The following is a 15090-nucleotide window of genomic DNA, read 5'->3' as shown; positions in this document are numbered from 1 at the left end:
TTGTTTTATTTACTACATAATTCCTTTTAAGCCGTAAAGTAAGGGAAAAGATTCATCAAATCAATTATGACGTCATAATGGTTCAAGCACCAAAAAGACACTCTGGAATCATTTACCGTAATCCGGTGAATATAATACACACTTTTTTCCAAGCATTTTTTACCATGAGAAAGGGGTGCGTATTATACATCCCTATAGGATTTGGACATATTTTTTCCCTAGGTGAAGCATGGGATATCATACTACAGTATTACCTATGCTGTTCATAGGCAAGACTGATATCCCGCTATACATTGTAACATTACTTCATTGCCGCATATATATTATTATTTAACCCTTAGGATTTAAATCATTGTTATAGCATGTAATTAAAGAAAATGTATACTTTAATTAAGTCTGTTAATAAATAAACTGTTTCAAAATGGCCTTTAAAAATTAATTTGAACTGTCTATTCTTTATCTCCGTGTACGCCGCCATTACTGTTGTTATTAACAGAATGCGGGCTTGGATGGATGTGCTATTTGTAACCGATCTTTGAAAACAGCTTACACATCATGTGGCTCCTTTTTAACCATTTTCATGTAATGCTAATTGATTTATTGCAAATAATTATGAGTATTAATAATTCTATAACCTATTCCGGTAATTGAAGCCATTGTTGTGCTCCCCTACCGCTAACACTTGACACCTTGGGTATCTCTGTCACTTCCCTTAGGCTATAAGTGTACTATACACAACACAACTATTTGTGCACATATTTTATTATGTTCCAGGCCTCTAATTGATCAATTTGATAGGAATTATTTAAGAATTTAATTAGGTCCGTTATCTTCATACCTGTACACCGTCCGTTTTTCACTACACTTACATATAACGCTTGTTGAAAGTAGTTGATTTTATTTACGGCAGAATATTTAATACTAGGTCTATTTAAAACATTGATTATGAAATAAAGATATTACTGCGATGTATTCGTTACAATAAATCAGTATCTAAGAAAATATTGTGTTTTTCTTATTCCCGATAGCGTATTCCCGCGATGAAGTTTCAAGCATGCATACAAAGTATAACTGCTCTGTTGATACTTAGGATTACCGTTTGGTCAATTTTTTTGATGTGTATTATACATCCCAACAAGCTTTTTTCCACCACTTTCAGACCCAAAGTTGGGGGTGCGTATTGTACACTACTGCGTATTATATTCACCGGATTATGGTTCTAGATCTTGACCTTAAGCAGTCACCTGCGAGAGGCACCCAAAGTGAATAGAGACTTATGATTTGCCAATATCAAATACCTTATTAAAGTAATTATTTGATGTTTTTTATATGTCTATTATATTCAAAATGTATATATATAAGAACAAATACATAACAATGCATGCAATTGTTTATAAAAATTTTTATAATTCTTTCCCACTCTGAACTTGTTTCTCAGAGATGGTTGAACAGAATTGTACAAAACTCTAGGATACAATAAGCCTGCATATCTAGTTGTGCACCCTAGTTTGATTTTTCTCATTTGGGGTTAGACAACCACTTTTCTGGGGGGGGGGGGGGGGGGGAGCAAGTCAAAAAGGTGTGGGGTCTAACATTGAACCTTATGGGAAAAATCGTAGACTCTGTTGTAAATGGTTACTTGAAAACGGAAAAAGATAATAATAAAGTGTTTTCATAATCATATATTGACTGATACTGGCAATATATAGGGTTTATTAGATCTGACCCCTGGGGTCATCCCCACCCCCCAGGAATTGGAAATTACCATATATCTCAGAAACTGATATAATCATGACACCTAAATCATATATATTCCTGCTCCTTATATCAAGGGGCAACAAATGTTATGTAGGTCATGGGCCCTCTGGGTGGTCCTGAACTACCTCCAACAGCTAGTCCCTTAATATCTTCAAAACAGTTGAGATCCCCCACCCTTAAACCAAATATTCTTGTACCTTGTGTCAAGGGGCATCAAACGGTATGTAGGTCATGGGCCCTGGGGATGGTCGTAACCCACCACGAGCAGGAAACGCACAAATATCTCAAAAACGGTTGAGATCCCCACTCATTTACAATATATATTCTTGATCCTTAAAGGGCATCAAACAGTATGTAGGTAATGGGCCCCAGGGTTAAATAAAAATTTTCAGAACCGTAATGCACATTTATAGAACAGACCCTATCATATCCCAAGATATGATGTGTCTATCCATTAAATCATAAGAGGAGTTCTAGGATCTATGTTTTTTTTGGAGTGATAAACATCAATTTTCTGCTACTTTTTGACACCCTGGATGAAATTTAAATATTTAAAACCTTATTGCACATCTATAGTACAGCCCGAATAATATCCCAAGAGATTACATAGCTACTCCAAAAGCTGTACGAGGAGTTCTGGGAACCATACCTTTTTTGCAAAAAAACATTTGTTGCCCACTGATTCCCTTTATAAAAAAATTCTTGAACCTGATCATAATTCAATATGACACCCCCATGCAATCATATTCTAGAAGATAATTTTGGCTACTGCAAAAAAAAAGACATTTTTGAAACCAGTATTTTTGTTTTAAATTGTTCAGCCATTAAATAACCCCCAGGACAAAATTGAAATTTCCAAAACCTTATTGCGCATCTATAGGATACCCTGAAACATATTCCAAGAGATGATTTGTCTACTGTTGAAAATGTAGGTGGAGTTCGAGGAAGAAGGTTTTTTGTGAAAAAACGTCATTTTTACCAATTATTTGACCCCCAGGACTACCACAGGGCTCGACATTAACGCTTGTCCGCTTGTCCGGTACCAGTTAAAAAAATATGCGGACAAGTGAATATTGCTGGCCACTTGTCCGACTGGACAAGTGCATTTTTTATAGTAAGAAGTCTCCAACATTTAAAAAAGGAAAGAAAGTTTTGTGATAAGTTTATCTGTAGTCTCGTTATAAGTTTATCGATTAGTTATTTTGAATTTCGATCCCGACATCAAATTGCAATGCAATTGAGTTACTCTTGATCGGGATTGAAGTTCACTAATTTCAAACAACTTTCAAGGTGTGGATCTTAGTTCTTACAAAGTACCAAACACATATGTTAAGAAAAAGAAAGGAAGAAAAGGTAGCAAAGATAAAGGATTATGGAAAGAAATGTAACTTATTTTAGGTTTCATTCATCATTGATAGACTATGATGACATTCCATGTTTAGTTTAAAAAACAGCTGAGAAATCAATATAACAGTTACATGTATTTTTAAACCTGATGCTAAATTTAAGATGTCTTGTAATTTGCCATGACAAAGCTACAGCTGACAAATCATGTTTAATGTTATATAGAACAAATACATGTACATAATTATAGGAAAGACACTTTAAGTTTCCATTTAAAAAGTCAGGTTATTAATTATAGCTAGAGTATTAATCAATAAATGATTTTATTTTAGTAATAGAGTACTGTAGTTCTCAAGTTGACAATATTTGATCTTTAATATTGAAAATTTTTCGGACAAGTGAAGTTGAAGTTCGGACAAGTAAATGTTTTGGTCACTTGTCCGAATGGACAAGTAGGAAAAAAAGTTAATGTAGAGCCCTGTACCAGAGAATTTTTGAAACCTTTTTACAAAACAATATGACACCCAAAATCAAACTCCAAGAGTTCAGTTTGCTGGTATATAAGATGTAATAGCAGTTTGAGAAAGTAAAACGTGACAGATGGACGGATGGACGGAACAGGGTAACAACAATATACCCGAACTTTCTTTAGATAGTGTGGGTATAATAAAGTAAATCTTGCACAAGAAGTAAAAAAAATTTGCGGATTTTCATCCACATATATTTATGGTAAATACCAAGCCCCTTTCTTTGTTTAGTATTTGTGAGAGGGTTTTTCACTATTTCTAGATTAAAAGATTTTTTTTTCTATTCCTAAATAAAAATCCACCTTTGTGGCCCAACTTTTCAACAAGGAATCATGGTTTGATCAAGCTTTAACTTGTGCTTTCACACAAGTTTCAGCTCTTTAGGCTGAATGCTTTTCCAGAAGATTTTTATAAAGATTTTTCTTCTCTATATTTTCCTAAACATGATGATGGTGATGATACTTCCACCCAAGTTTAAGCTATTCTGGCCAAAAGTTTTTTGATAGAAGGTTTTAAATGTTTTTCTCTATATATTCTTCTGTACATGTAAAACATGCTCCCCCCTATTGTGGCCCCACCCTACTCCCAGGGACCATAATTTGAATAACCTTTAAAAATAACTACACTACCTGAGAATGCTTCTACCCAAATATAAGTTTTTCTGACCTCATAGTTTTTGAGAATTTTTTTTTCAAGATTTACTCAATATTTTCATATGTAAAAATTCATCCCCCATTTGTGACCCAACCAAACTTGAATCCATACTACCTGAGGATGCTTCCACACATTTTTTGAAAAAATACCAACAAATTTTTAATCATTCTAAATTATTTCCCCTTTAAAGAGGATGTGGCCCTTCATTTGAACAAACTTTAATCCCCTTCTCTCAGTTATGCTTTGGGCCAAGTTTGATTGAAATCAGCCCTGTTGTTTTTTAGAAGAAGATGAAAATGTGAAAAGTTTACAACGAAGCCAAAGACAACAACAACAGCAGACAATAGACAAATTATAATCAGAAAAGCTCACTTGAGCCTTCGGCTCAGGTGAGCTAATAAAAAATAAAACAGCATGCCTACCATAGCATCTACTTCTTGAAGGAGATCTGTTGTTAATACTTTGATTCTCCTATCACTTCCAGCTGCAGCAATCCTATAAGAACATAAACAAGAAGCCCATGGGCCACATTGCTCACCTGAGCAACAATAGACATCATAAAATCAGCTCCTACGGAGTAATATACCAAAACAAGAGGCCCATGGGCCACACTGCTCACCTGAGCAACATTAGGCATGATAAAATCAGCTTTATGGAGTCATAATACAAAATATCTGGACAATGTGGTATAATACATGTAGATCCTATACAAAAAAATCTGTTTCCCCCTGGATATTCTTATATTTTAAATCAAGTCCCTTTTCTAACAGAATGATTTTATAGTCATATCACATTCAGCATTGCAGTTCTCAAAAAGACCCTTAACAATTGTTTATATACAAGATATAAACCTACATCAAACTCTGAACCCCTTATGAGGCCCAATAATCGCCCAGGGGACAAAGTTTAAACAATTTATAAGAATCAGAAATATATAAATATGCTTGCATATAAAAGCATATATAACAACATTTAACTTTTTGTGAATAATTAAAATGTTTTTCTTTGTACAACTGAATCCCCTAAATCTCCCCCCCCCCCCACCCCGGTTTCTTTGTACAACTGTGGCCCCACACTACTAAAGTTTGTGATTTGAACAAATTTGAATAACACCATCTGAAGTTGCTTTCAGTAAGGTTACAGCTTTTCTAGGCACATTTTTTTTTAGAAAAAGATTTAAAGATATTTACTAAAAATTCCTATGTAATAATTTGCCCCCCCCCCCCCCTTGAGACCCCATCTTTCCCTCCGGGAATCATGATTAGAATAGACTTAAAATCTCGCTACCTGACAATGCTTTCAAACAAGTTTAAGCTTTCCTGCCTAAATGGTTCTTGAGAAGAAGATTTTTAAAGACTTACCCTATATATTCCTATGAAAAAGTCGACCCCCCCCCCCCCTGTGGCCCCACCTTACCCCAAAGGGTCATGATTTTCACAACTTTAAATTTACACTACCAGAGGATGCTTCCACAAAAGTTTCTAATGGTTCAAGAAATTCTAATTAACTATTAGAGCATGGTCCTTAATTTTCACAACCTTTAATCCCCTCAGCCTAAGGATGCTTTGTGCCAAGTTTGTTTGAAATAGGCGCAGTGGCTCTGGCGAAGATGTTAAAAATGTGAAAGGTTTACAGACAGACAGACGAACAGAAAGACAGATGGATGACAGGAGAAAATGTGATCAGAATAACTCACTTGAGCTTTCAGCTTAGGTGAGCTAATAAGTAGCACAGTCAATAAAAATGTAAGTGAGCAAGTATGTTTATGATAGACATTCATTATACTATGTTTGATATACAGGTAACTTTCAAAACCTCAAAGTCTGCGGGACCAGGAATAAACTTTGAGAGATCAAGAGTTTGAGTTTTCAAGAGCTCAGAATTCAATACAAGGTTGACTGACAGGTTTTTAAATTAGTCACACCGGGTTTTCTGATATGTCATTCATTCAAGTGCTAATCTTACACATGAGCTTACACACAAATGATACTCACTTGTATTCTACAGGTAAACATTCATTTATCTGGATGTTTTTAAACAAGAGGCCCAATGGGCCACATTGCTCACCTGAGCAACACTTGCTTTATATGGGCGTTCAAGGATATTGTGCCATAAGGCCCATCGATTGATTAATCAAAAATGAACATTCAAATTTTACACTTATTTTAAATTTGCATAAACTTAATCTTTCAAATTGAAAAATGGTATTCCATAAAGGTAACTTTATGGAATACCATTTTTACCGAAAATAAGATCATATGCAATATAAATAACTAAATGTTCAGTTGGTGTTCATGGTTAACTTCCAGTTCCCTTTGTTTTAGCCTCCCCTCCCCCCCCCCCCCCATCACTTTATAAAAGGATTAAAATACATGAGAGCATAAAGGTACATTTTCTCCCTCCACTACTTACTAGTTATTGTATTTTATTTTAAAAAATCCTATATGTGAAAGAAGAAAAGAGTACCTCAATGCACCAGAATGAATGCGCTCAACTCATCAAATTAAAAACATTGAAAAATTTAATTGGCCTTCTCCATTATAAACGATTGTCATTTACCAGGCATGAATTCATTTCGTATGACGTTTCATATTTTTACTCACTTGACTGATGAATAAACTTAACTCACATATGTTAAAGAGCAATAATTCAAATCAATGTATTGGCAGGCATGTCGCTCTACTGTACCAAGGCCCACCCATAATTTTCATCTTTATTAAAAAACAACAAATGTCTACAAAGATGATTTTTCATTGCAATAATTTTTTAAGAACACCGATAATGCTTTTATCCTCATATAATAATGTGTCAGGACTATGGAAATTTATGTAGATTTTATGCAATTTATCGTTTAAGAAGGGGCACAAGAAAGTAGTTACAGCATATCATCCTTTCCTAGATGTTTCTATTGATCAACCAAAATTTCAGCGTCAATCGTAGAATTATAAGCAAGATACATAGCTTGGTTTGAGTCATGTTTTTGTTCAGATGAGATTATTACATTCAACTTAAGATTTTTAAACTTGTATTTCCTATTCAGCATAGCTGCATTTAAAATATAAACGAACTAAAGCATGACCTCAGCTTTGTGTACAAACATACAGGATTACAGAAGCATTGTGCGCAAAGCTCTGTATCTTGCTTTTAACTCAATGCCTGACTCTAAGGTTAGTAAATAGAAATTTGTAAACAATTAAAACAGGAAAAAATGCACAAAAGCAAAGAAAAAACACAATTCATTTTTCATATTTATATATATACTTATATTTCTAGCACCGAGAATAATCTTCGTTTAGATTGAAATTGCTGAGCATCTTTAAGATGCCATCTTAATAAAACATGTTGCATTAATCAACCATTACGTAGAGACCGTACCGAATTACATGTACCAACATAATGAATAGTATTTTATATTTCACAATATTATCTTGTTAGTGCATCAGATTTTGCGCAGGTTCATGTAAACTATCAGCTGTCTGATTTACCAGTCTACTTGTAAAAAATAAAGATGATGGTTCCTATCAAGTTAAAATAAAAAGAAACTAAACATGCTAAACGAAAATCAAAACAAGCTAAAACCACCGTCACAAATGAAAATGTCTACGCATTGAAATTTTTAACCTCAATTTACTTCACATAAACGGCACAAATATATTTTGGATGTTTCAAATATTCCCTTCGCACATAAACTACAGCTGCCAAACAAGCAAATTCATCTCAGTTCAAGATAGCTGCTTCTAACATAGACTGGTCCTCTAAACTGGTTTCGATATATGAAATATTGAGCCCAAAATTAAACTGATTGACCCCCATTCTCTCTGTCTTATTATTATTTTTGTAAATTACTCAAATTTGAAACAGAATTAGCACTTAATTTTTGCAATTTATATTTTATATATGCTAGATTATGTTGAATTTGACTCAGTAGTTCTTGAGAAGAAGATTTTTAAATATGCATCCCCCTTTTTCTACAGTTTCAAAGTTTTCTCTGCTTTGAATAAAGATCGGTCTTTCTTTTCTGCAATTTATATTTGCTTCCCCATAAGGATGCTTTGTGTCAAATTTGGTAGAAATTGGCCAAGCGGTTTTAGAGAAGAAGTTCAAAATGTAAAAAGTTTACAGACAGACGAATGGACAGACGGACAGAAGGACAACAGACAAAATGTGATCAGAATAGCTCACTTGAGCTTTCAGCTCAGGTGAGCTAAAACAATGAAATATAGTTTTCTGATAATACTATTCTATGTAAGACCAACATTATATTAAGCATTCACTTTCATGAAAACTACAATTGATATTATTTAGCAAAGACAATATATTGTGATGTAGCAAACATTGATCTTTTAAGAATACAATCATCTTAAATAAAAACAATGATACTGATACTGGTATGCATACCCGTAATATCTGCAGTTTCACATCTTTAAAGCTCTCTCTAAGTTTGTGTGACAGCTTTATTTCATAATTATTTCTCATTTTCAATCATGGACATCATAATCCTGTATTTAGTTTTTTCACAAATATATCAAGAAGAATTTACAAGATTTAATACATTTTCACTATATGCCCATTTTGGTCCCACCCTAGGGCCTGAACCCATGACAATGAGGCCATAAATTTCAGTTTGTTAGACATTGTAGAGGGCATCAAATTCATACAATTTATTTTTCTCAAATATATATTGGAGAAGAGAAGAAGATTTTCTGAGATTTAATACATTCTCACTTTATGTCCATATTGGCCCAACCATAGGGCCTGAATCCTTGAATCAGTAGCCATAAATGTCACAATTTTTTGTAAAAGCATCCCTACTGATCATAATTAACCAATTCCTTATTGTGGAATCATTTTTAACAAGGGGGTCAATGTTCGTAGGTAGCAACAATTTTCCTGGTTCACGGGAATGAAATTTGTTGGTAGCATAATTGGGATGATTTCAATAAATATTAAACAAACAATTGTATATAGGTTTGTGGGGATGTTAATTCATGGGCAAGGGTTACCAACGAAAGCCCCAAAAACAATGATGATTCTCTGTTTCTCTGCTGAATGTCCAGTAATGAAGAAGATTTTAAAATTTGCACCATGCAACTTTTGGGAGTTGATTTTAATCAACTCTCCTATGCTGTTACTTGGCAAACTGGAAGTGAAACAGTGTTTGGACCTAAGCACAAATTATCACTGCTGACAAGACTTAGTACAGTAGGTTCCACTTTATCTGATAGTCAATTTGTCAGAGAAAAATTATCAGATTAATTGATTATTAGAATAACCAATATAGCGTTTTTGTGGTCTTTGATTTTGGTATAGAATAAATATAACTCATTTTAAGACATAATTCATCAATGAATGATATTATCTTTATGTCAATAGTTTGAAATGAAATAATTTACCTTGAATTAGCAATGAAATAGCATTTTAGTCTTTTTTTTTGGTTGTAAATGCTCACAAAAAAATAATTTTCTTTATTACGATGGTTTCAAATGGGGCCGCCATTTTGACAGGAAGTAGTGAGAGGAAATGGCTAATTGTCTGAACAGTCCCTCTTCTCACCTGGACAATTTATTTTAATTCTCTTTCTGTTACAGAAAATGCTTGGTTGAAATCGGCCCAGTAGTTATGGAGAAGAAGTCGAAAATGTAAAAAGTTTATGGACAGACAGACAGATTAACAGAGGGATGCCAAACAAAAAGTGATCAGAAAAGCTCACTTGAGCTTTCAGCTCAGGTGAGCTAAAAAGTTTACAAATGGACAGACTAACAGAGAGATAGATGCCAGGCAACATGTGATCAGTAAATATGCTTACAGCTCAGATGGATCTGAATGGACAATATCTTTTTCATCACAAATTGAACATTGTACCTTACTGAATCTGGCTGTTCATATGACTTATATGATGACATAGGTGACCAGGAAAGTGACCGAACTGGGCAACCATTTTGGATGTCCTTTAGAAGCTTAAACTCAAAATCCTCATGCACTGACTCATCTTCTTCACACTCCTATTAAAATATGTATAAAAATAAGTTTAAGCTAGAATCACTTTTCAAATTTAAACATTTTTATTCATAACTCCTTTTCACAATGTCAGGGATAATTGTTACATTCCTCAATCTATCCATTGTCAAACATGACTTTTGTCAAGTTGGGCTTGTCAGAAATATGCTGTAAATAAAACATTATTTTTTTAAGGCTGCATAAAATTAATTTTTATATTCTCATCCCCAACCGCTCCGTCTGAAAATGGCCCGCCTCGATCCATTTTATTTTATTTTGAAAAAAAAATTGTGTGGAAAAAAACATTTCCGGAAAAAAATCATGCTCCGTATATAATAAAATTCAAAACGTTTTAATGGATGCCTAAACATGTGGATTACCGTTTGATTCCAACCATGTTTGTTATCATAAGGATACAAATTTCTTCATGCATTAACAGTTTAGTTGAAATAAAATGGAATTAAAAGATTACAAGTGGGTTTGTGTACTCATACCAGCATTAACAACTAAAAAGAATAGAGCAGTTGTTATTTCTAGAATAAGGGTGCAATGATAAACCATGAGATGGTATATCACAGTAAAAATAAGCTACGGTTCAATGTCGAGATACTGTAGGCTATACCACGGTTCAAAATTTCGATCTGGAAAATTTTTATCCGTCCAATTCAGTTTGAAAATTATTATATTTTCAAAATGGTTTCCGGTATTGAAAAAATGTGCTTTGCATCATTTAATTCTGCCTCCTGATACAGTGCATCCCATAAATCTTGGATAGGATAACATTTTCAGTTTTGTAGGATAAATGAAAATGGGTAAACAAAGTTCCCATATTGAGTGTTTCTACATGCAAGCACTATTTTGCAGTCGTTTTCCTACAAACAAACAACATGCGTATTGCACCTCGTATACAACGGCATTATCCATACACTTGTCTGTTGTCGCAAGAAATTAATGCCACATTCCTAGATGTACAAAAATGTAATTAAAATTAAAGGTCAACCTAGTCATTAAATATTTTGCATTTAGAAAATTCATTACATCTATAATAAGAGCATAAATGATTTAATTGTTGTCAGTGTTGAAATAACAATGTTGAAGTCAACATTAGATTTTTGCCTTGTGCAGATCATGTTGACATTCTGATATTTATACAGCTGATTAGGAAAAAAATATGGAAAAAAATTATGTAACTAAAAGTTGGAGATTAAACAATACCAAAATATGCGTAATTATACCCACTCTTTCTAAAGAAAGTTCGGGTATATTGTTGTTACCCTGTTCCGTCCGTCCGTCTGTCACGTTTTACTTTCTCAAAATGCTCTTACATCTTATAACCCAGCAAACTGATCTCTTGGAGTTTGATTTGGGGTGTCATGTTGTTTTGTAAAAAGGTTTCAAAAATTCTCTGGTAGTCGTGGGGGTCAAATAATTGGTAAAAAAATGATGTTTTTTACAATAAAACTTCTTCTTCGAACTCCTCCTACATTTTCAACAGTAGACAAATCATCTCTTGGAATATGTTTCAGGGTATCCTATAGATGCGCAATAAGGTTTCGGAATTTTCAATTTTGTCCTGGGGGTCATTTAATGGCTGAAAAATGATGGTTTTTTTTTTACAACAAAACTGGTTTCAAAAACACATTTTTAGATGGGGTCACCTGACCCCATCTATTGGTTTACTGTCAGCCGAATTCTCAAACCAGAAGGCACGCGCAGAATACATGAATTGAGTCTACGCGTAAGAAAATAGTGCAGAAAGTTTTCATGCATTTCAGTAAATATGTATCATATAAAGACACGCATTAAATCTTTTTAAGTCCTCTGTGTATAAACAAAGTTCTATTTAGAAAATAAACAATAGTTTTATTGATCAAAATATTCTTGCTCGGGTTCAAATGTGGAATGAGTTTCGTAACTGAATGCACAGCGCCGTTGACGATTCAGTTGGTGTACGAGCTCATTAATCAATAGAAGAGGTTGATGGTGGAATTGAAATGAAAGTTCCCAAACGCAATGTGCCATTTTTCGAAAAATTGTGAATTTTATTTTGACAATTTTTTAAAAGTGTTGTGTTCAGTTGAGACATCTATCCTGAAATAATAACATTTGATTTTGAACGCCATTTTCTGACTAGCCACGGTCTATTGCAACGGTCCTGGCCGGAAGAGTATTTCTCACGGGGACCCTAGCGGATAAGGAACGATAACTCTGTTAGGTATGCAGAGTTACATGCAATGTTTTATCTATGTGTCGATTTCAGTATGAGAATTAATTTTCATCTTATCAGATATTTTAAGTATTATAGCTGCTAATTATTTTGTACATACATTTAAATAATGTATGAAATTGTGTTTTATTTCAAATGAGCCGTTACCCTGTCTGCTTACGCGGTATTGATAATTTATACACCAACTGCCAGTTGTTACGTTTAACTCTGTATCAGGACTGCATAAACTACAATGTATATCACTTTGATAATTGGCCAAGAGATCTCACAATAATTGCTTCTTGGTTTTTTTATGATGTAAACAATTGTCAGAAACACACTATTTAAACTGGTTTGCCATTTCATATTTCAGCAATTATGCTTCATCGATAAATTCAGTCATTATCAACGCATTAGTTTTAGTTGAGGCAGTATATTTATTTTCTTGTAGCCTATTCCAAAGAATTCACAACAGATAATGACAATGAATATTACATAAATTACATTTTATTGAACTTCAACCGATCAATGGCACACTTTCTTCTACAAGAGTACATGTGTTTTTAAACATACAAAAAACTTTAAATTTACGATACAAATGTGTTTAATTTTGGACTGACCTGTGATTTACGATGTACCTTATTTTGTAACTCACTCAGTCTGTAGAAACATTAATTTTATTACAGGCACCTCAATATTCATCAGACAATATTTACTACTGATGTTGATGCTTTACTTGCTGCTGACTTTCTCTCAAACACGCTCATCGACGTAGGAATTGTAAAATTCACGTGCAAATTGAGTCGCCATTTTGCAATTTTACATGTATATAAAGAAACCACATTTTACGATGTTTCAAAGATATTCAGTTCAGATTTTTTGTAAGCAAATAAGGGATTGAAGACATATGCTGTAAAAACATCTTATGGATTTCATGGCGTGTCAGCTCGTGTATCTCTAATTTGCAGCAAATGCTAGTTTTTTTATGAGAAAAAAGAATCCGTTCAACTCATGCGATATTCCATATGTATTTATGGTACATTGTGAATGGTAATGTAAGATATAATAATTTTATTAACTAAACAGTTTCTGTCAAATTTTTTCACAATGAACTGAATAACGCAATTCGATGAGCGAAGGACAAATAGTGACTCTAATCCATATGCGCCAGTCCCTGCTAAATGTATTAGAGAATCTTTTCTTTGGTTTTGGGGGGATTTTTTCACTAACAGATAACATTATTTACATACGTACGTAAACATCGCCCCGTTTGTTCTCAAATAATTTTTAACTTTTGAGTTCAACTCTATTATGAGCATTCTTCGACATTTGTTTCCAAGTGTTAGCATCATTTTGTCCACATGCATACAAATAGGCGGGCCAGTTTGTTGCGACTCGCAATTGAAATACACACCGGTTAGAAAGTGTCATCACTCAACGCAATGCTACATCATAGCGTATACATCCATGCTATATTTGCGATAAATAATGAAACATGAAGGCAAAAAAATGTGCTTCATATATTACTGTAGTATTCTGCTGAGCTACAGAACTATAGCTTTTTGGAAATACTACCGGAATTTGCGAACCCTAGATCTATTGTCTAGTACATGCAAATTATAAAATCAAATTTATATACACAGCTGTACCGTCAGAAAAACGTGCGTTCAACTTGGATTTTGTTTGTTTGGTTTTTTTCAAAACTTATTTTGAATAATTAATCAATATTTGTTGTAAATTTACTAGAAAAGTTTAATGTAGCAAGTAATTTATGCTTGTTAAAGTGTACTGAGAAGCGATAAAATATACATATGACTTTCCCGAATTCATTCAAATGATTTGAATAAATCTATAGCTAAATACAATAGAACAATTGTACTTTAAAACGTTGATTAATAAAACTGCCGTGACTGAATATTTTATGATATTTTTTTCACATTTTCATTCACTTTCATTGTGAGCAAATGGAAATAATCCACTAAAGTCGAAGATAAAATATTGATTGACTCTTCTGTTTCATGATGACGTGCATTCCAATAGCAATACAGTTTAATAAACAGGTTCTTGTAAACCCATTCCGTTTTCTTTACACCTAGATGTATTAACTGACTATGAGGACAAAAGCAAGTGTGATGGTCCACAAGACTGCAACTTTTTCCCCGTGAAGAAATTGAGGGAAAATGCTGTCGAGAGGGACAATAAACATACTACATGTATGCCCAAACACAGTCTTCGAAATAACCCGGGAGTCCGATGCCTGGGGCTTGGTACATTTGCAGGCGGGCATGTAAAAATTGCCAAATTACATGCCCAGAGGGCATGTGTAAATTTTCTATCAACGTACAAAATGTTTACTTGCCATTTATTCCATCGTACCCAAGTTATTCGTGTAACTTGCTTTGTGCAGTCTACATTCTCAGTACGACTTGTCAAATAAGCATCAATCGTAATCATTTAAGTGTTTAGTTAAACCTATTGTATATATTTTTGCTAAATTACGAGACGTACATTGATACCACGTGTAGTCATGATTGGGCGATTTATTTATTTTGGTTGCACCATACATGTACCAGAAAATATAAGAATTTTGAGTTGGGTATGTAA

At 33.7% G+C, this 15090-nt stretch overlaps 1 protein-coding gene across 1 annotated transcript in view; it reads right to left on the bottom strand.

The window, feature by feature from the left end:
• The window catches only part of LOC105330288 (nucleoporin Nup37), a 41411-nt gene that overhangs the window by 19834 nt on the left and 6487 nt on the right, over nt 1-15090 (bottom strand). The window contains exons 2-3 of the mRNA XM_066070872.1: nt 10146-10285; nt 4706-4778 (exon numbers count right to left, since the gene is read on the bottom strand). Of these exons, the coding sequence (XP_065926944.1) occupies nt 4706-4778; nt 10146-10285 (213 nt within the window). The remainder of the gene's footprint in view (nt 1-4705; nt 4779-10145; nt 10286-15090) is intronic.

This window comes from Magallana gigas, chromosome 9, assembly GCF_963853765.1.
Source record: "Magallana gigas chromosome 9, xbMagGiga1.1, whole genome shotgun sequence".
In the NCBI taxonomy this organism is placed as follows: domain Eukaryota; kingdom Metazoa; phylum Mollusca; class Bivalvia; order Ostreida; family Ostreidae; genus Magallana; species Magallana gigas.
Note: the sequence above shows the minus strand (reverse complement) of the source record. Positions and strands in the feature narration are given on the sequence as shown.